We start from the raw sequence: 22543 nt of genomic DNA, 5'->3' as shown, positions 1-22543 counted from the left end.
CGCCACTGACTGTAAGTCAATTGCTTTATTTACAATGTTTAACGTAATGTCTGAAACTGTGTGTTTCAAGATCATTGAATTTAAGTCTTTAAGGTCTTTAGTAATGTCATAATGGAATTTTAAATATAACAAATCCAATTCCAAAATGTTAAAGCTAAAGTTTTCCCATTTTTGAAACATTTCATCACAAGGAAATACATTTAATTTATTAATTCATTGTTTTTTTTATTTATTAGATAGTTCGAGAATTAAATATCCTGTCTTTTGGTGTACAATAAGCCATATTCTGATAAAAAAATTATTGAAATATAACAGAAAAACCTAAAATGTTACTTTCTCTTTCACTGGGGCTCAAACGGGGGCTTTAGAGACAAAACTTGATGCACATTGTCAAAAGTTCCTCTCAGTCAAAATTTTGCGGACACGACTGTATTTTAATTCCACTTTTTCCTTGTTTGAGAGTAGACAAACAAGAATTGAATGAAAATAAGCGAAGAGGTAGGAATCGAAATATGGAAAACTATTACACTGAAATTAAGCGAGAAAACACCACTCGTTGGCAAAAGTGTCGTAAAAAGGCAGGGCCGTAAACCAAACAAAAAAATTAAATGATTAGATCATCTAGGTTATAGTTACACTAAACTTTGCTAATAAACTATAAGAAAACACCTCTTGGAAAATTCAAATTTTTCTTCTGGAAAGCCAACCCTCTGTATACCATTTTCGTTCGCATCTAAGAAGGTTAAGCTGTCCTCGACGGCATGCAAATGATCATTCCGATCGAAAATGTAACTATTTCAACTGTCACAACAACGCACAGTATGATGATGGCCAGTACGCATACTAAACTAATGTGCAAACAAAAAAAACGAACACTTTGCCCACTGTCACCATCACGTCAACATCACGGTGTGTCGGCGCATTTAAACGGTCCACTTCAGTGCGTCTGTCAGCGCGGAAGTTTGGCCGTTTTAGTAAATCGTTTCGTGCTGCGGAATGGAAGAAAGGCAAACAAACTCTTTCACGCCGTGTTGCCGGTCGGTGGTGGTGTGGTGTTTTAAATTAATAGAAAACAACAGCACAGCGTTACCCCGGACTGCGTGACAGTGCGAGAGTGCGCCTTCGAGTTGATTTAAGGGAAGGTATGAGACTTTGAGTTTTTTTCTTCTCTCTTTTCAAAGTCGAACGCAAATGAGCAGCAACAAAACATAGTAGAGGACAATAGAAAAAAAAACCCGTTCGAAACGAAAGGAGTAGCTCCACCTCTTTCGGATGCTGGCAGCCAATCCTGGTCGTGGGGCAAACCTTTTCGCTGGTTCAAAGATAAAAACCGCGCACCCGCGAAAGAGTAACGCCGTGAACCAGTTAAAATGGTGTACTTTGGTTTCGCTTTTTCCCACTTTTCTACTCGCTTGTATCTTTCACATCGGCGCGGCGTGTCGACGACATTTATGTTTACACATTTGAAGACTGAGCGGAGGGAGAGTCCCTCGAGATACGTGCCGCCCCACACGCACACGCGTGGCACGCGTCTTCGGCCACTTTTTAAACGCAGAACTGCGTCAGTCTTGAAGCCGGCCGTAAGACCGAAGGGGAAGATTCTTTTTTTAGACAAGATGTGTCTTTGTTGGTATAACAAAAAAACGCCAATATTGCTGCTACATTGTGTTGCAGCGAGCCGTAGGACAAAAAGGGTACTAAAAATGGGGACGATCATGATGGTAAATCATGCTAATTTGATTTCCATGTTTAAAATTTGCTTGTTTTCTTCGGAAGAGCTATAATTTAATGCAATTTTATTTCTTATGAGCTACCACTGTAGAGCTGCATTTTTACACTTTCTGAGAAGCTTGCATTGCTTTTTTCGAATGTTTTTTTGTAACTGGAACCTGGAAACATGTTCCGAGACTGGTACCCTCCCATTGGTTCGCCTAAAAATAGCTCCCCTTGAACGCGGAAAACCCGTGCGCGCATTTGTTCTTTGGGGTTAATGGAATGGGAGAGTTGTCCCCAGAGTGCGTTACTCCTACTACCCGTGTAGGACGTTGGGCTGTGTTCCATTCTCCCGGAGGGCAGGGGGGTTTTATTTTTAAGGGCGCACAGTGAAACAAAAAACCTGCACCTATCTACGGTTGCATACACCGTCGATGAAATGTGGGATGCATTTCTCAGCGCCCGGGTGAACGACACGTATTCGTACAGACACACACACACACACTCACAGGGTATAATTCCTTTACCGTCCATGCCATGGACGTTCGACGGCTTTACTTTGTACAGGGGGGGTTTCTTTTTTTTTGCTTTAAGAAGTGAGTAAACCTTCTTGGCAGCTCCCGTTCAGGGTTGTTTCTTTAGCGCCTGCCTGCGGGTGACACACACGAGCACCCTCTTATTGGACTCTCGAAAACCCCCAAAACGCAACCGCATGTGTGTGCATGTGCGTAAAAAATTGCCTTTTATTCCGATATTATGTAAATATCGGCCAACCACGCAGCATATATTATTTACAGAACCGGCAAACCGGCCGCCACCCGGGTGATGGATATCGAAATAAAGACAAGCATTCCGTACATGGCGTTCGTCGCGATGAGGTGAGGTTTCTTCGGCGGCGGCGGCGGCGGCGGTGGGATACGAAAGTGCGGCATCCCAGTCGCGCATTCCAGCGCGCCTTGAAATTGGATGAAGAGATGATTTCGTTCCGTTTGCTTCATTCTTCCATCGCTGCTGCTGCTGCTGTGTTGTGGGTGGTGGGGTTTCTCTTAGTTTTTCCTGGCCGTGGAATTCCTCACGATACCGTGGTTGCGGAATGCGTGTAGCAGCGATAATTTGTAGCTGTTATGATCGTCCGACTTACGCCGGGCTGCCTGCAATAATCGAGCAATCATGATAAGTATCGGCCACATTAGCAACATTAGCGGTGGGGCCCGGGGTTGCCGGTTGCTGGGTTATAATTCAATTTGTTCAAATCTCAGCCGTGTGTTGTTCTGGGTTCTTTTTTTTTTGTTCTTCTTCGGGGAGAATGGGGAACAAGAGTCCATTGCGGACTCGAGAAGTTTGGTGGGTAATAAAATGAGTAGGATGGTGTGAAAATGCTGTAGAAAGCCAAGAATGCTATGTAGCGTAATTAACACGTATGTTTTTGAAGAAGTATTCATGGTACAGATATTACGACCACTAACAAAAAGAAACAATTGTTTGAAAGAAACAGATTAAATTAGGACATAATGATAGTTTTTAAGACTATCAACAACAATGCGTTTAATTATTTGAACTATGTATTGTTCTTACTTGTTATTGTTACTTTTTGCTGACCTATGTCTTGTTCGGTCTTTTGTTCGGTCAAAAAACTCCTGGCAGTGCCTTCTATACCTGAAAGAAACCTATACTTTTAGCTACTTTTTAGAATAATATCAACGTATTATAAACGTAAGTATCAATGATTACTATTTGTTACTGATACAAGCAAAACTTTACACATACATGAATTTATTACTCACAATCCAATTTAATTCAAGGCATGGTTCTAACACCGAAGTTATTTAATTAAATATAATATGATCATTATAATAAAACAAAGTTTAGTAAACTATGACAGAATTAAACTAACGATGCTAAATCGTTGAAATATTTAAAAATTCAAAAGATAGCTCTTATGGTTCAAATCTGTGTAAACATTCATGAACAGTGCAAGTTTGAAGATAATATATTGGGTGTTTTTTTATAAATATATTAGTTAATTAACTTAAGATAGTTTACGCTACAAATATCCTTGAAAAACTGTTATACATTTCCTCTTTTAGGTAATATCAATGAACAGGAGCATGAAGAAATGTGAGTGATAGAAAGTGCTGGTCTTTTCCAGATAATTATTTGTTACTTTTGGCCAGTCGTGTTTATTATCATTTGAACTCTTTTATGTTTCCTTTTATCTCTATTTTAGTATTAACGTTGTTCCGAACTCTGAGCATGTTCCGCTAGCCAGTTAGTAGCCATTTTTGTTCCGAATTCAACCCTTTGAAAAAGCGTTACCCCTTTTCGCTAACGCATCTCGCACAAAATGGCTCTCGTCCCATTAATAACCCAAACACACACACCCATACACTTCCCTCTTTAACCCCTTTCATTTGTTACCTTCCTACACGGTTAGTGTTTCCCCCTTTTTCCCTGCACAGTAGCTCAACAACCACCAATAACGAATTTGGGATTCAGAATTGCTCCATTCTCCCTGTATTACCTTCCGCCTAATAGCTCTTTTTTATTACACCACCGAAAGGGGTAGAATAGGGCGCAAAAAAAAACAAACCATGGCATAAAAAATAAACCCTGTGCAGTGAAAGCATAAAAAAGCAGAAGCCATTTTTTAAACATCGACTTTTTTACCATAACGTCAACTTTTTTATGATCGATTCGGAGAAGCGTGTGCACGATTGGGTGCTGTCTTAGAACGTGTGCCGGGGGAAAAACACACAAACGATCGCATTGTAAGGCGCCGCCCTCCCGGTGCTGTGATGCGTGTGATTTACCTCTGGAAATGATTTTAGTCAGCCCCGGACACCGGATCGTCTAGGTGGTGGGGGTAGCACGATAATATGTTAGAAGTTTTTGGCGTTCAATAAAAAGTGAGCATCATTTCGAGATCGTAAAAAAGGCACAAACAAACACTGCTCTATTCTTTATGACACGCAACACGCTACCCAGAACCAGCAGATCACTTTCAAGCGTCATAAATTGTGTCGACTGCATTTTTTGAACATCTTTTTTTTTTTATACAACCGTCCATCCCACAAGCGTCCGATGAGTGATTGGACATCGTTTTTGAAGTTTTGTCGACAAATTAGCTTCAGAAGTTCTACCTCCCGTGCCGCTCGGTGTTGTGCTGACCCCGTCGTCGTAAGACAGGTAGCCCCTGGTACCCGTAAGAGGTAGCCGAAGTCGGATTCGGACCTCATCTCCTTTCAACTACCAATCTGGAGCGGATGGTTTGCATCCGCACCAACCGAAAGTGACAAAATAAAACAATTTGCCTAACATGCTGCAACCTTTTTTTTTTTTTTGTTCCCCCGTCCCGGTGAAAGTGAGGTGGTGACCTTTGCAGTCACTGCCCAACTGATGACAAGGCCACCCGACTTCTAACGGTACTGCGAAGGTGGAAGGCATCATGGTCGACGGACAAAAAAGCGCAGCACGAAACAATTAGAGCCATGAGGAGCAAATGTGTGTTGGTACCGTTTTTTACAACCACCCTTAGCCCATGCGGGGCCGGGCGTACGACTCCTGCTACAGTCCTGGTACGGGACCTTGGAATGGATGGTGAAAGTCGTGCGAAAATTTTGCAAACCTACAACTGCATCGTAAAGGCGGAGGGAAAAAAAGAAGGTTCACCGCTCTAATCAACCTTCGCCTTTTGCGACGCTTACGTAAAGTGATGAAAAGTCAGCCTGGTAGACTGGGCCGTGGACGATCAATCCGGGGGCATGCATGATCCTTCCGGGTCACGAACCTTGGAACGGCACTGTGGGGATTTGCTCTGATTGTTTTATGAGCACATTTCACTGCCACAGATCACCTAACGATCGATATCGTTCAGCGGGGTGTACGCTTTGCGCTCGGTTGTTGTCGAGAGGTAAAACGGTTTTCAATGCTCTAAAGCGGTGTAGTAAAAAAATATTATTTCTATGACAAATAAATCATACCAGCTATGAGGTCCAGAGCGGACAGCTCGAGACAAATGGATTTTTTATGACGTGTCATCCGAGGAAAATGCATTCGAGATGCGTCTAGGTTGTTTCGTGTCACAAGCTGAGATTATGCTAATAAAAATTGAGAGCATTTTTTAATTTGCATGACATTTATATTCATTTCAAAAGAATTTAAAACGTTTAAAAATAACATTCATTTATAATAAATCAATTGTTTTATGGAAGATTTTGTGTTAATCAGTTTTTATTCATTTTTACGAGTATTCTTCATAAACGCACTGCATACTTCATTGATTGAGCTACAACTCTATAAGACCTTATTCATGTAATATTCAGCTTAAAAAGAATCAAAGAAATCATATGGCTTTTTCTTGTCAAACGAGTGAAAATACTTTAAAGTATTATTTATTTTTCAATGATCGGGCACAGTTAGTTAATCACAATTCAGCTGATGAAGATGATGACTCACCTCTGACTTTTACATAGGATTGAGATGTACCATATTCTTGCGATAATTAACTTGTTGATGTAATCATCTAACGATTAAATGTTAGTAATTTATCTACCAAATCAAGAGCGTCTTCGACCTGTAGATGTAGTTTTATGGATTGTCTTCTTGCATATGAGATGGAAAGACTGAAATTTCAAATATTGATAAACCTAGTAGTTTATCAATAACTTTAATAAATAACTTTAATAACTTTGAAGTATTGAAATAATCTAAATTTCTATCCATATTTATATATTAAAAAGTGGTTCTTCTTGTTTCAGCCATTGCTATGAATGCTGTTTTCTCGAAAATAGAAACTAATCCTATCCTACATGAATAAACATAAACAAAAACCATGCATGGTACCTTTATCGAAAGCAATAACATTGAAACCTCATTTCCCAAACACTTTGGGATATTTTCAAAGGGTTCACCAACATGTCAAACACGATACCGAAACAATTATCCTGCTGAAACTGTTATCCCTTTACCGCATCATTTTACACCGTTTAGCAAAACATTAACCCGCCAACCCTTTTCAATCGCCACCGCATTCTTCTCGATCTGGCGACCTCTTAACCCTCCACTTAACATCGATCATAATTGTGACCAGTTTATCATCGAAAGCGAGTGGTTTCCCCCGTTTCACACGCCACTTCAACGCTAACGCACAATTTGTTTCCAATCGACCTCTAGCCACTCGGGTGCAGCAACCAGGCTGACGGAATCATACTCGTAGCAAGGAGAACCCACTTAAAACGGTGACACACCTTGCCTTAGCTGTTGGGGGTGTCCTTTGGTTGTGGATGGAAGGATTTGAATTCCCTGAAAAGGGGTCCTAACCCAACCGGCACCAACTGACAAACAACAAACAACGGAACCTGCACCAAAACACACACGGGGGAACAGCAGGGTGAAAAACAGTTTGTCGACCGCATCCACTTATGCGCAGGGTTAAAAGGCGCGCGTGGTCCTTCGAGAAAAGGGGTTGTACGGGGGCACGGATCTTGCACCAGCAAACGAAACTACCCGAACTACACTTGAACGCCGAACTTTGCTTGCACCGAGCCAGCGACCGAAACCATCAAGCTGTCAAACAAAACGTCACTCAACGGTCGCTCTCGAGGGAGCGACCTCCTCGTCATCTGGCGTTCCGCTTTCGCAGCGAACGGGGTAAACAATACCAAAACAAAACGGTTTTTGGTTCGACTCATTATGCTCCTTTGCCTTCTTCTGTTGCTTTGCCCTCCTTTCTCTTTCTCCCGCAACGCAACCAAATCAAACGCACATCAGCGAAAGCAAACAGGCTGCCAATTAGTGGCGCCCGGGCAAGGAAACCGATACCGAGTGATGGCGGCCTCTCGGCGGCGATCGATTAATCATCCACCCTGGTGCTGGTGGCAGAAAGCTTCCGGTAGTATGTTGGTCCTTTCGAGCCGGAGTTTCGGGCTCATTAGACGTGACCGTCCGGAGAGCCGCAAGATACTGCAGATGGATGATGATGGGTAGTTGCTCTCGGTGCGTGTATGGTGTAGCTTAATCGTATTTGCATAAGTCACATGTCGGGCGGTACTGGCCTATAGGCCTTGACAGTTGGCGCATAGTCTTTCATCTGTCCATCCATCCATCCAACGGTCTCTTAGCTTAACGAGCAAACGACATGGCCGATGACCTCCCGGAGCTCCGGGAGGGACGGGCGTTCGATTCCGATGCGAAGTAATTTGATGATAATAATGTCGTCCTAGTTGCAGTACCCTGTCATCCCTTACTTTTGACATGGCGGTGGTGGTGGTGGTGTATGATAAATATTTGTCAATCGATGCTCCCATATTTCGTACTCAATCCATCCAAATCGGAGTTTTGTTGCAAAAAATGGCGTTGATGGAAGTGTGCCTACAAGCAATGGGCAATCACTCTCATTATTATCTTCCTTTTTATGTATTACTAGTATGAATTGGTCTGTTTTGCTATACACAGCATTTAATGTTACACACCTGATGTAATGCCATGTCTATTACTGCCAAATAAAATAAAGTTACTATACGTCTCTCTTAAAAAACAGTCCCTGTTCTTTAGTTTTTCTCCTTCGAAAAATAATACAAATCGCTTCTACGCGTCCTGCCCTTAAGCCTATATTTAGTTATATCTCTTCTCCCGTGCCCTGTGCGTATCCTGTGCCCTAGCTATGCACTGTACCAAAACCAACTTCATCTACCTCGCTTCGGTTGAGATTAGTTTTTGGACGTTATAAATCATGACCGCTTTTTTATCATCCATCCGTGGCAGAAATGATCGGCAATCTTTGGCAGGCAGGCAGGCAGGCAGGCGTGCAGGCATGCAGGGCGGTGTCGCCGTACGCCAACCGTACCGGCCATTGTGTGTCGGTGTGATCTTGCAGATGAGAGATGAGAGGGAAAACATTTATCTTCCGCCGATGCCTCTCGAAAGGGGGCAGTGCGGCGGCGGATGCGGTATCCTTTTTCCCTTTGCGAGAGGCTGTGGCCGCACACGGTTAAGGAGCTGTGCGGAGGAGTTTGAACATTGAAGTTGTCAAATTAACTCACTTCCTTGTGTATGTGTGTGCCGGTTTTTTGCTTCTTTTCTTGTATGTCAATGTAGTTCCGTATGTGTTGTAGGGATTGAGGAAGTTTTTTTTTTCACTATCGTGTCATCAGATTAGAGAAGCAAAATGTTGTTGCAAGCGAGTGAAGATCGTTTATTTAAGAGTTACTTACATCGCTTTGTAGTTGAGTGTCTCACATAATCTATAACACTTTACGGACATTTGTATTGAAGTTATTCAACTTGTTGAACAAGTAGTTTAAAACAAAACTTAAAATATTCTTTAAGGTGGTAACAGTAGTAGCGTGAATGTGAAAATGAAGCATATTTTCCTTTGAATATGTCTTTACACACAAGCAGAAAGAGTATCGAAGGAACAAGTTGCACAAGTTCGTAAGAATAAACATCAATTCCTAGCTAAATAGGCTAAAAAACTATGTTGATGTCTCCTATTACTATTTCTTAATAACTGTAAGCTTTTGATCGCGAAAAGAGTTGTGATAACACAATAGAGTTTGTGTAAATTACTTAACTTAGCTAAAAAACATGTTTAAAAATGGAGAAATCAACTATTTGCCGTATGATGTATTATACTTTATGTTTCATTATAATCCTTCATGGATATAAACCATTTCAATTACCATTTTTACTTTCACACTATCTTTAATCGCTGCTGTATTGGTTTTTGTATTGTTGCAATATCGTGGTATACTCTAGTATATAAAAGAAAGTTTAAGTCACTTCACTTTTGGACAGAATGCATCGATGTTTTATTTTAATATTTTGTTTTATTTCGAGAGTCAAAATAGACTAATCATTTAAAAAATCAATGGTAGAAGAGTCCATCGAACGCTCAATAGTCGCATTTAGTTCAATGTACAGACTTTTTTTGCGTATTTTGTTCATTTATTTTATTAAAAAAGATGCAACAGGAAGCAACCCAAAGTCATCCTTCACTAACTTTAGAAGGAACTAAATGCCTCTTCTTGAAAATTCATTTTTTGTAGTATGATAGTAGTAGTATACAAATCAATGATCAAGCCAATTGTAATGGCAATTGACTAAACTGTTTATAAAAACGATATCCTCCTTTGGTCATCTGTGGATGCGATACGTATTTTGTCGGTAAAAAAACCGCACTTGCGACACATCCAATCTAAACGGCTTTATCAACATCAATACGCCGCCCTTCCTGCTGTTAGTGATCAAACAGCTAACACCAGACGTACTTTCGATTGCCAACCGAATCAGTGAAAGTGACAACACTTTGGGTCCAACCCTCGGAGTCTGATCCAACTGGAAATATCGAATCTCACAGGACATAGATAAAAAAGGCATCAGTATAAGGATAAACCAAACGAGTGCTTCACACTTTCACACTGTCCGGATTCGGTAATGCGTTGTGGCCGCATCACTATCAGAGTGGGTTTGATAAATGGCTTACGCTCCACTCTTGACGAATGCTGTACCCTGGCTGTCTGAAAAATGAGGTATGAAGAGAAAAAAAACACTGCCAAAACATCGTTTACTCCGGGGTGACTCTAGCTCACTGGCTGTAGGTGTAAGATTGGATAAACAAAAAGTCTCCGAACTGCTGGAGCGAGGTAAAATAGGGAAATACAAAGTGAGCAAAAAAACAAGCAACTCAGAAACGTATCTTTTTGGGTGGTGAAGGTTACAAAAAAGTAACTCTCACAATCCGCCACAAATGGTCATCTGCGGTGTGCGAGGACAGTGCCATTGGTGGCCGTATGCTGTAAATCGTGCGTCGTTAGTGGATGGATTGAGGACTAAATTTCGTTCAGCATTAACTGGCAGACATTCTAGGCCGGGATGTATAAACTGAATGGGCACTGGAATAGGTTTTTGTATTTCTCGTAATACTTCTACCCCTGCTCGGAACACCATAGGGCAACTAAAGCATGAGCTGGCAGACTGTTGTTTTCTGTGCTTTTTTTTTGTTGGGGGGAAGAAAAACCAAAACATCGTAAGAAACCCCTCCAAAGAAATCCTTTTTACTTTGAGCAGCAAAGTTACGGTGGCCACAACATGTGACCAGACATCACAGTGCACAGCGTGTGCTTAAAAACTCGCACCCACCGGTACCATTGAAACCCCGCAATACCGAACGGGAACGAACGAACGCGCGTACGCGCACTAATCGAGTGTAAGTGTCAACGCCACGCCACGTCAGCTCCCTCACGGCCACGGCGTTCCATTTCACAAGTGACGGGTTTCGTTCGTGGCCGTCTTAATCCTTTTCCGTGCGCTAAGGTATAGGCTCTCCCCCCCCCCCCCATTATGGCTCCGGTGTTGCTGTGTGGCTTCTAAACCTTTCGGCCAAGGCGGCTAATCGGCTTTTGCGTTGCGTTCCCAAACGTCTGCCGTCTCGCTGCAAAACAAAGGCCTAACTGTGCTGCTAACTAACGGCTTTAGTCGTTCTCGGCTCTCTATTTTGTGTCTCCGTCTCACCTGAAAATCGGCATCGAAACCCTTCAACCGAAGGTCGGTTCACAATCCGATTCCACAAGAGGCGCAAGGAGACAGGCAGAGAGAGAAGCGAGTAAGCGCAAGAAAGCCACCGCCAGCGGTAGCTGCCGATCGTGAGCACTGAAAAATGAGTAAAAAAGAAAAGGATTATACACAGTCGCCCGGCATATACCCCCGGGAAGCTCTTTGTTGCACGCTGAGCTTTAACCGATACGGATTGCAAACTTCGGCAATCGAGAGCCCATCAATAAGCACGCAGAATGCGGCGGATCTTCCCCCGGCATCTGGGGGTAAGTAGATCTATTTGTTTTGGAAATTGCAAGGAAAACAGTTCAACTGCTCGCTCGAGCCGGGTCTCACCCGCCCTAAGAGCGGCTTATCCTAGCGGCCCGGTTTGAGCTGGCAAGATCCGGGCGAAAGAAAGCAAAGCAAGAAGGTGCCGCATTTCGCACCACCAACAGCAAACAACAATGGCGTCCCAATGGATCCTAGTGCATGGTGGCAAGAGGTGTGAGATATCACACCAAAATAAAGACCTTGTGCCGGCCTGAGACACCTGAGTGCGGGGATCCGGATGACCAAACCTGTGCCCACGTGGTGGACTTAAGATATTGATCTGCCGCCCCTGCTGGACGTGGACGTTTGGCAACCGGCCGGCTGTCGGTCGATTTGGCTTTCATGTGCAACCGAGCGAGCGGCGAGGGCAGAGATTTGAGTTTTGCATAAGCCACCCGAACCCGAGCGACTTCCACGAACATGAATATTCAAAAAACAGCGTCATCCATGCGCAACGGCTTTTTGAAACCGAGAAGAAATGTCTCGAGATTGTGAAGGTTCCCCCCCCCCCCTCCTATTGGCACCAAAAGGAAGGCGGCCTTTTTTCACTCCTGCCGTCTCGAAAGCCCCTTTGCCGAATAATTGTCCTTTTAAGCCATACGCATCACCATATGAGTTACAGTTTGTCTCGCGGAAAAAGGATATAATGGGTATGGTACTTCAGGAAAAAAAGTCCCCTACAAAGAGAGGTCACTTTGAAAGAGCGCAGTCAAAAAAAAAAAAAAAAGGTCGCGACGTAACTGGAGAAGGCTTCCCGGCGCGGTTGGCGACAGTATGGTAACATTCATACGAACTCGAACAAAAAAAAAATTGTGACTAATCTCCCGTTCCCGTGCGGATGTGTTCTTCCTTGTTTGCTGCTGGCGGCATCCTAGTCTGCGCGACCTAACTAAGGACTTGTGCTCGCGCGTAGATTGTTTTAGCGTCGGGTTAGGACGAAGGCTTCTTTTTTACGCCATCTCTTCCCTTATGTCTCGTCGACGGCGACGGCGAAGAAACACATTCCTCGACACTTTAGCGCTTCCGCCCGCGTGCCTCGGGAGACCAATTTCCGAGCTGATTATGATGCCACTTCCGGCAGGTTGCTCGAGAGGATGCGTGACCGGGGAAGGATTTTTTGTATTTTTTGTTGTGTTTTTTGCTTTGTATCGCTTGCAATACGGTTGTTTTGACGCCTTGCGTAGTTGTATGTTGGAGTGGGACTCGCGCGCTGGTTCAGTTATCAGCGAACCATAATTTGTTTGGTTGGGTTTTACGCGTATTAACCGTTGCTGGCCTGGCAAGATGGTGCAGCAAAATGGTTGTTAAAAGTGAGGACACATGTTTTTAGTTTTCTAAGCACTTACATTGTTGACTGCATGGTGTAAAACCGGAATGAAACGCCAATTGGTCCTTTCGAAAGATTCTTTTGGGTAATTTATGCCGTATAAAATCCACATTCTCATATGTTTTGACGTATGATTGTTGTACTACCGACATACTGTTCAATGTTGTTATTAAAAGGTAATGTTGAACATGATATACTGAGGTTTTTGAAACAAAATGCAACATGTATTGTATTGTTCTATAGTTCTACTCTGATCTTCAAAATTACTAAACTGGCTGTCTAAACTGGCTTACTTGCCTTTATGGCTTTCACATTCTTTGAACGGATTGTGTTTTCCAGTCGTAAATGCACTTTATCATCAAACGACATATCTTGCACTTCAAATCCTCTATTCTTCCTTATTTTCTTGTATTGTATTTTAATTTATATACGCTAAAAATCATCACATTCCATGTGTTGTTAGAATGTTGAAATAATGTAGGCCACTAAATGGCAAACCTCACTTAGAAATGGTTAGAATTCTTCACTTTTCATTGAATGAATTGCCATCATACGGAATACTAAAGCAGTACATCTGTAACTTGTCTTCAGCAACTCTGTTTTGTTGTCTTTCGTTAAAGGTTATGGCATCATATTTCTTCAAAAGAATTACCACAAATATCTGTTTTAAGCATTAAGTTTGTGATTGTTATGATATTTTGGCGATGAAAATCTACTCTATATGAAGATACCTTGGATTGTTTTTGATTGTCATCATTTGGAATTATTTTCAGGAAGTTATCTTTCATCGGGTAACGGTTGTTAAACATTTAGCACATGCTCGTACTTGAGTTCCAGTTCATTCTTACATCCCGCATGTTTCTAGGAAAATAAAACATGTGGTATTTAACGTCCAACATGGTCCAGAAATAGAATTCGGAAGTAAATGAAAGTACAACAGCCTTCACCTTCACATTACGAGTAAAGGGAGTCGTCTACGGAATGTCCATCCCCACCCGACTGTTGAAAGGTCGTCAATTAGATCCATTTATCGGAGCCATTACTCACCAGCAGCTCGAATCCTTCTCAACGGTGCGGATAATTAAATTTGAAACACCGGTGCCACACGGTGGCTTTGGGGGGTTATCTCCCCTCCCCCAGCGTAAGCGGGTACGCGTGATGAATGACGAACAACGCCGAAGATCTTGTAAGATCAGCACTCCCCCCGAGAGTGACACGAATGCGTTTAGTAGGTGGATAAGCACACACTAGCACGGAAGAGAAGAGAAATCTGCCAGCGTATCCTTTTTCGACTGCTGGAAACCAGCATCGAAATCATAAATGGCGTTGTCACTCAGCAGCCGAAGGGCATCGGTCGCGCTGGGCCTGAGCTTGGGTCGGTAACCAAGCAGTCATGGTAACACGCTTGGCGTGGGAACCATGCAACAGGCTACCAGCAGTGGGCTGAAGCAAACACATATTCCTCGCTTCCAGGAGGAGGAACGCTTGTCGAAAATAACCCAGCAGCAGCAGCGTGCATGTGACTGTCTATTTTCCCAATTTTTGCCGGACGACCCTTTTTTCCTCCCTTCGGCGGCCATCCTTTGTATCTGGCTGGCGATGCTCGGCCCTGCGACACTGCGACGTGTTTGTCAGCCGCCTATCAGAGCGTGTAATGTAGTTTTTCCTTCGTTTGCATTTTCACTCAACCCCGGGGGGCGAGATGAGGAAGGTGTGAGAGTGGCGTAGTGAGAAATTGAACTACCCCAGCTTTGAGCAACAAATCAGCTACTAAAGTCGGCTTTTTTACTTCAGTAGTTCCGAATCTCCGATGGGCTTGGCAAGCATGTCAACAAAATTAAACTTCTTTTCAAAACACATTGCCGACACGGTGCGGTAAAAGAAGCATTGAAAACGGACCCACAATACACCCGAGAGGAAGACTTATTTCGTTTTAATTAACTATTTAATCACTTTTAGAGCTAGCGGTGCAGATGCAGACGAAGAATGTCCTTGTCGAAAAAAAAAAAACACATCTGGGTCACTAGCGATCATACTGTTACATGTGGTTCCATGTGTTTGTTTTGTCGCTCTGCAACAACTACTCAGTGAAAGGATCGTGTTTTAAGGGAAGATTTAATTAGAAATCAGACAAGACGGCAATGTAGAAAAACAACGGCAAAAACCAAATCATTTCCTGATGTCCTAATGGATTGTTTTCCACTAAGCGGAAACCGATTTCCATCGGTGCAGATCGTTTTTATGAGGGTAGGGAAATGATCAGCCGGCGCTAAGGAATTTCCGTTTTTAGGAGCTCACTACAAAACCACATGTGTCACAACATGGCAGGAAATGAAGCTCAGGAAATGAAGTAATCAATCATATCGGTCGAGAAAGTTTAATTTTGGTGGTATGGAATTGGACAGGTTTTTATGTATGGTTTGTAAGGAACAACTTTTACTCAGTAATCTTCAGTGGTGTTGGCCTAATCCGTGGGTAATTCTTTATGCCCTAAAATATGCATTGATTATTATGTTATTATTTTATTATTATATTCTAGAATTTACATTAAATTATACATCAAAATGTTAAGATGTACAATATTTTTAGAACAGTTTCATTCAAATAATTCACATAGTCATTTGTTTTTCTTCTACGCCCGCAGTGCTGATTGGGCTTAATTTATCAAATCAAAATCAAAACCTTTACTGCAATCAACACAATTATTGTTTGTATAAGATTTTACTGGGCTATAGTTTCAAGAGTTGCTGCTAATTTCTTAAGTGTATGTGTTTACTTTCTAGTTTAACGCATTATTTGTAACACTAATCTCTTTATCCACGTCAGCACTGTGTACAAAGGGTCGTTAAATCATCTCCGTCGCAATCATATAGACGACCACTTCCAAGCATATATAACAAGATCATCCTTTCTCGGTGCAATTTAATCCATTCCCTTGTCAAAACTACCAACTTCAGCACAAGCCGTCTGTGTTTTTTTTTAGTTCGAGTGCCACCATGTCATGCAAACTTTAAAAACTTCATTCGTCACGCTTCAAAGCATACTTACGGCACAATTCTACCCAAACATAAGACCAAAACCGGTGACATTCAACACTCGTCCCGGCCGATGGTTATCATCGAACTGAAAGGGAAAACGTACCAAAAATCCTTGAAAATCCTCATCCAGTACAATGCCGTGCAGGGACTTCCATTGCAACCTTGCACGTCTTGGACCCTCTGCCCAATGGCGCGAAACACAAAAGCCAAAATCAATAAAACTGATCATCAATTTTTCTACCCTTCGATCGAAGACGTACCGGCGGAAAGGGGGAAATAAAAGGGATGAGTGTTATCCTTTCACACTTTTCGCCTTCGCAATCTTGTGTGAGAGAAAGAAACCGAACTGAACATCTGCCCCGAAGGGCCGGGAAGATCTTCCTTTGGGACACGGTGTAGAAGGCGCTAGATCATGACTTTGCCTTGCGCGCGTTACGTCTGCATCCTTTTCATCGTTGCAGGGTGTCAGTTTCTCCGTTTCTCCGAGTTTTCCTTTCAGTTTTTAAGAGTGGTTCTCTTCTTTTCACTCCTTCGCTACACCGTACACGATAAATCATTAACTCTTCCAAGAAACTCGATCGCGCGATCTTCTTTTTTCCCCCCGCCGTTGAGGTTTCGGGTTGCGATTTGGCCATTTTCGGTCGGCATTTTGTGCCGGTGCGAACGACCCATTCGTTCGCTCGATCGATCGATCGATCGGTTGTGAGCTGATAATTAATTATCCTCACAGGCTGAAACCACTTCAGCACGAGAAGGACACGATCGTAGCGACGGAAACCATGCACGGAGCTGCACCACAGATGAAACTCATCATTGCGTGGCTAATTTTTTATTACTTTCAGGTTCGACAGTACTTCTCCGCAATAGGCAAAAAAGTGTTATATTTCTGGCCTTTTTTCGAGTTGAGACTTTTTCTCGTTATCGACACATCACACACCGAAATGTGTCCTTGCGAGGTACGTGAGAGCTGAAACATTTTAGGTGACTTTTTTGCTTCTAGCTGATCGTCGTTTGTAAAGCAGGAAGAGAAAGGCTCACCGTGATGAAACGATAATTTATGATGCAAAAAGCAAGCAGAGCGAGCGATGCATCTGTGATTCTTTTTTTAAATTAACTTGTTTCCTGGTGACGCTTTCGTGATGCTGTTATGCTCCAGTAACACGCTTGCCTGTAGCATGCTAACGAGTTTTTAAGCCCAAAACCGGGAAGTTGTGCTCGACGCCATACCAAATCGTGCCACAAAAGCTTATGCGTTGCGTATGGTTACGAGGCCCAGGGCGTCCTGGAACGGTATCGGATGTATCCTTTTTTCCGCCCGTTTCTTCGTATACCCGTTACCCTGGGTCAGCGGGAATTCTTATCCTTTCGCATTGTTCTGCGAAGGAGTTTTCGAAGTCGAAGGAAATCAGCATGATTCCAATGCTGCTGTTGCTACCCCTGCTGGAATGTGTTGCACGTGGGTAAAGAAAAGAGCATCGGACATCAATGCAGCGCACACAATTTTACAAAACCAACACAACTGTGCTTGTGGACCCGATGGGCCTCGAATAATCGGTAATAATGTTCTATTCTACTTTATATTTTATTATTTCCCGTTCGGTCCATTGTGCAATATGGCCGACCGTACCCGGTGTCCCCGCTGTTTGCTACCCAGCCCCCGGACAGACCGAAGCGATACCAAATGTTCGGAAGGGTTTAGCGAAGGGTCATCTTTTGGGCCTCTTTTTTTTTTTTTTTTTGCTGGCCAGCTTGCGTAACTCATTCAGGCGGAATTACAACCCTTACCGGGCCACAGCAACTGTCCCTTTGCAATCAATGGGTGAGTCCTTTTTTTTTTGTTCGTTGCTCTTCTGAAGGGACAACGTTTGCAACTGGCCAGTGTGGTGGACATTCTTTCATGCGCAGACATTTTTTTTTTTTTTTTTGGCACAAAAGGGTCAGGACACCCCACTGCGGACGCATAAGGACTGGAGCGGTCATTAGAAGAGGGACAGGCTTTATACGCACCCGTGCTGGTCGAGCAACAATGCGCAAGAGTTGCACATTTTCCTGGTGACGGGAATGCTTGGTTTGCTCAGTTGAGAGTGTACCTTTTGGACAGTGAAGCCTCTGGACGGTTTCTGGCCATGATTTATGTACACATAGCCGATACAGGACGTGGTTTGTGTGTGAGGAAACTTTGAAAGTTGTTGTATTGATGACGGGTTGTCTGTATTGTGATACGAATTAGCTGTATTTTTCTCCAGCATGTTTTAAAGTATAAAAAGTATAAGATCAGGCCTTAGGTGATTCCAATTATTGAATTATGCTAGAAACTGTTACGATAAAAAATAATAAATAATTCTCTCTTCTTGTTATTTTTCAGGATTTTTAAAATAGTTCATCATCTAAATCAAACTGACATCTTTATCGGGGACAATTATTCCAATAGTATGGTGACATCTTTAACGTAAGTTATTGTGCCACACTTCAGCAATGAAAACTCCAATGCTTTTTTGAGTAAGTGAACTTATTGAGTTTATGCAATCTCTTATTCTGCAAGTAATAATGATCCGTTCCAAACCCATTTTTTATCATACAAAACCACAGCTCCACCCTTTATTGCTTATGAATATCCAAATCGCTCATGCACGGCTGTTCGGCCACACCGGCATCGACGAAATCTTGGTACGGAATCAAATCCTCGTACGGTTCCACATCCACCATACTATCACGCACCCCTTCCACATCGCGAAAAACGCGCAACAAGTTCTCACCCGCCAGCTTGCGCAACTCTTCCCGCGTCCAGGGCGCAAAGGTGGTCCCGTTCTTGTACACACCCTCGGCTAGCATATCGAACAGATCGGGATACTTGGAGACATCGTCCAGATCATCGGGTACTGCAGTAACACCATCAAAGTCTCCACCGAGTCCAATGTGGTTCGGTCCGGTGACGCTTTTAATATAGTTTAGATGCTCTGTAACGTAAATAGTTGTTAATAATCTCTTTGCTTTATGTGCATCTCGTAGCAAGTACACCTACCGATCACATTGTCAATCGACCGTCCCCCAACGAAGCCCGGATAAAAGTTCACCATTATTATGCCATTGTTCTGCACCAGCTGCTTCAGCACATCGTCTCGCACGTTGCGATGATGGTTGAAGACGGAGTACGACGACGAGTGGCTAAAGATGACGGGCGCTTTCGTGTGCTCGAGCACCTCCACCATCACCCCGTGGCTGACGTGCGACACATCGATCAGCATGCCGAGCCGGTTCATCTCCCACAGCACATTTCGGCCCCAGCCCGTTACGTTGCGCAGCGTCGCTTCCGGCTGATCGTCGATCGGTGACGCATCCGCCCACGGCGTATTGCACGAGTGCGTCAGCGTCATGTACCGTACGCCGAGCTCGTAGAACATGCGCAACACCGCCAGCCGGGAATCCATCGAATGGCCACCCTCAACCGCAATCAGCGAACCGATCTTCCCGTCCCGGAACGCTTCCATAATGCCCTCGGTCGAGGTGACGTACCGCATGTACTGCGGGTACTTGCGCACCATCCGCTTGATCACGTCGATCTGTTCCAGGGTGCGCTCGACCGCATCCTTGTACTGGTTGTTGCAGCCAACGTACGCCACCCAGAACTGGGCGCCGACTTTGCCCGCCTGCAGCCGTGGAATGTCCGTGTGGCTGTTGGTGGCCGGACCCCAGACGGGATGTGCCTTCAGGTCGGCATTCAGCTCGAACTTGTTGATCTGATTCCGCTCGTAGTTGTACAGATTCCAGGGCAAATCGTTGTGGCTGCGATGGGACAAACAGGTGGAAAAGATGTGATCATTATGTGAAGGTTGGATAGGGTCTTGCAACGAAGCATACTAACCCATCAATCAATGGCACCTCGTCCAGCACTGTTCGGCCGAAAAATTGATTAACCTGTGGCGCTAAACTGTTATCGGTGTCGCTGTTCGTCGCTATTGGAACGGCAATAGCCACCGCGAGCACAGCCAACAGTATCAATACACCCATCGTTAGCGTCTTTTTGTATGCCATTACTGTTAAATTTGAAACACAGTTTATTTAAACAAGATAAAGTTTGATACAAAAAGAAAGAATTTAGTTGTTAGTTTAATGAATTTCCTTGGAAGTCGTACAAAATTTATTATATACGTTAAAATATACACAAAACTTCACATTCACATGCAAATAGAATGCTAACGATTTTTTCACTGGAAATCATTAATTTCCAGTTACACGGGGCATGATAACATCTTGCTTCCGTAGTTCATCATGACTATGCAGCTTTAACACGCAACATCGATCACGTTGTCGCGAGAACATGCTTCACTTAACTAAAACACCCTTCATAACCTCAATCTATCCTATAGCATCGCTCGAAACCAGCGTTTATCACATTCTATGTCTCTCTTAATTCGCTTGTACCACACTGATCACAATCAACAACTCGTTACCACTTGACGCCTACACGCTAATTACCTTTAGCAAGACACGACATCTTACTCCTCCAGTGTCTGGACCGTCTCACGCAACTGCCCGATCACTACTAAACCAGGTCCGGTAGTAGCGCGCGCGACCTGAGCTCGCAGGTCTCACCGTCCCACTTTCCCGTGTACTACGGTGATATGATAATGGTTGTAAAATAATTACGACTTACGACCGGCTTTACCAAACGCGAATCGGGGCTCTATCGTCATTCATCTCGTAAGAATGATAAGCCGAGAGCACCGCCGGAGAGAGATACATGCCAAAGAGGGCAATTGTATTTGATATCGATTAAGACCAGGCGTCTGTTGTAAAAGCGATTGTAATGACAATCGGTTGTCGCGGTTGTCTATCAAAACAGATAATGGATGAGATAGCACTTTACCGCTTCTTGCTGTTTTTTTAACCTTCTTGACGTCTTTACTTTATTTAAACGTAATTATACCGAAGCTCCTCAGAAGCCTAGCTCTTGTGCATCTCCATATCCGTCATGCAGGGCTGATCTGCTACATTCGCTTTCACGAACTCTTCGTACGGAATAAGATCCTCGAACGGGTCCTCCTCCACCAAACTGTCCCGGATGCGTTCGATCTCGCGGAACACACGCAGCAGATTCAATCCGGCCAACTTCTGCAAATCCTCACGCGTCCACGGTTCAAACGTTTCTCCCGTGCGCAGCACACCGTCCGCAAGCATATCGAACAGATCGGGATACTTCGAAACATCTTCCAACCCTTCCGGTGTAACGGCCACCCCGTTGTAGTCCCCGCCGAGCCCGATGTGATCGACACCGGTAATGCTGCGGATGTGGTTCAGATGCTCTGGAGGAAAACAAAAATAATGGCGCATAAATTCCCCTTTCAAAAAAACCCCCCTCCCGTTCGCTCCATCTTCAACTCACTGATAACGTCATCGATGGTATTTCCCCCGACAAACAGCGGGTAGAAGTTGACCATGACAATGCCCCGCTTGCGGGCCAGCTCCCGCAACACATCGTCCTGCACGTTGCGATGATGCTCGAACACGGCATGGGCCGACGAGTGGCTAAAGATAACGGGTGCCCGGCTGTGCGCCAGCACGTCCCGCATCACCCCGTAGCTGACGTGCGAGATGTCGATCATCATGCCGAGCCGGTTCATCTCCCAGATCACATGCCGGCCCCAGGCGGAAAGGTTGTTCAGCGAGGGGGCCGGTACCTGCTCATCCACCGGCGATGCATCGGCCCACGGAGTGTTGCACGAGTGCGTTAGGGTTAGGTAGCGTACACCGAGCTCGTAGAACAGGCGCAACACCGCCAGCCGGGAATCGATCGAATGGCCACCCTCCACGGCGATCAGTGAGGCAAGCTTTTTCTCCCGATACGCCTCCATAATACCGTCCGCGGAGTCGGCATACTTCAGATCGTTCGGGTACTTCCGGATGATGCGCTTGGTGACGTCGATCTGTTCCAGCGTGCGTGCGACCGCGTCCTTGTACTGCGTGTCGGCACAGCGGATGTAGGCCACCCAGAACTGGGCGCCCAGTTTGCCCTGCCGCAAACGGGGCAGGTCTGTGTGGCTGGTGTTCACATTGGCCCATACGGGGTGCTGCTTAAGATTGGAGTCGAGGTTGAAGTGATTGATTAAATTCTTCTCCACCAGGTATATGCTGAAGGGCAGATCGTTGTGGCTGTGAATGAAATCAGAGAGTGTTGTGGTTCAAGATCGACTCTAATTGTCACGAGAGTCAAGAGAGAGTAACATTACCCATCTATAAGTGGCACTTCATCGAGAACTTCTCGGCCAGAAAACTTTCTTGGCTTCGGTGCTTCATCGTACGAGTTGACGACAGCGATCGGTACGACGATGGCGCAGATCGTTATCACTACCGCAATCACGCAGGCGGTGAGCAGCTTTTTGTTGCTTAAAACTGTTGTTTTTTTTATTCATAAAATTCATGTTCTCAATGAAAATGCTTAATACTCACTTGTTTGAAAAATCATCCCGAAAAAGGAAGTTTACCTCACCGACGCTAACGACCTACTGAAGTGAATGTGCTTCTGACGACTGGGGCGGATTAGATAGCACACAGCTGGCGCAAAGATACTGATGCCAGGTGCTTTTATTACCAATCGAAATGA

General features: G+C 44.1%; 1 protein-coding gene across 1 annotated transcript; it reads right to left on the bottom strand.

The window, feature by feature from the left end:
• Positions 1-18442: 18442 nt before the first annotated feature.
• On the bottom strand, positions 18443-22501 carry LOC121598478. Its single transcript, XM_041925395.1, has 8 exons — positions 22390-22501; positions 22170-22332; positions 21326-22092; positions 20900-21245; positions 20810-20831; positions 19805-19959; positions 18965-19725; positions 18443-18899 (listed from the first exon to the last, which is right to left on the bottom strand). The coding sequence occupies exons 1-8, from the start codon at positions 22403-22405 to the stop codon at positions 18541-18543; spliced, it is 2589 nt and encodes an 862-aa protein (XP_041781329.1). The 5' UTR covers positions 22406-22501; the 3' UTR covers positions 18443-18540.
• Between the last annotated feature and the right edge of the window lie 42 nt (positions 22502-22543).

This window comes from Anopheles merus, chromosome 3L (genome assembly GCF_017562075.2).
Source record: "Anopheles merus strain MAF chromosome 3L, AmerM5.1, whole genome shotgun sequence".
Classification (NCBI taxonomy): Eukaryota; Metazoa; Arthropoda; class Insecta; order Diptera; family Culicidae; genus Anopheles; species Anopheles merus.
The sequence above is the reverse complement of the archived record's forward strand: the minus strand, read 5'-3'. Positions and strand labels throughout refer to the sequence as shown.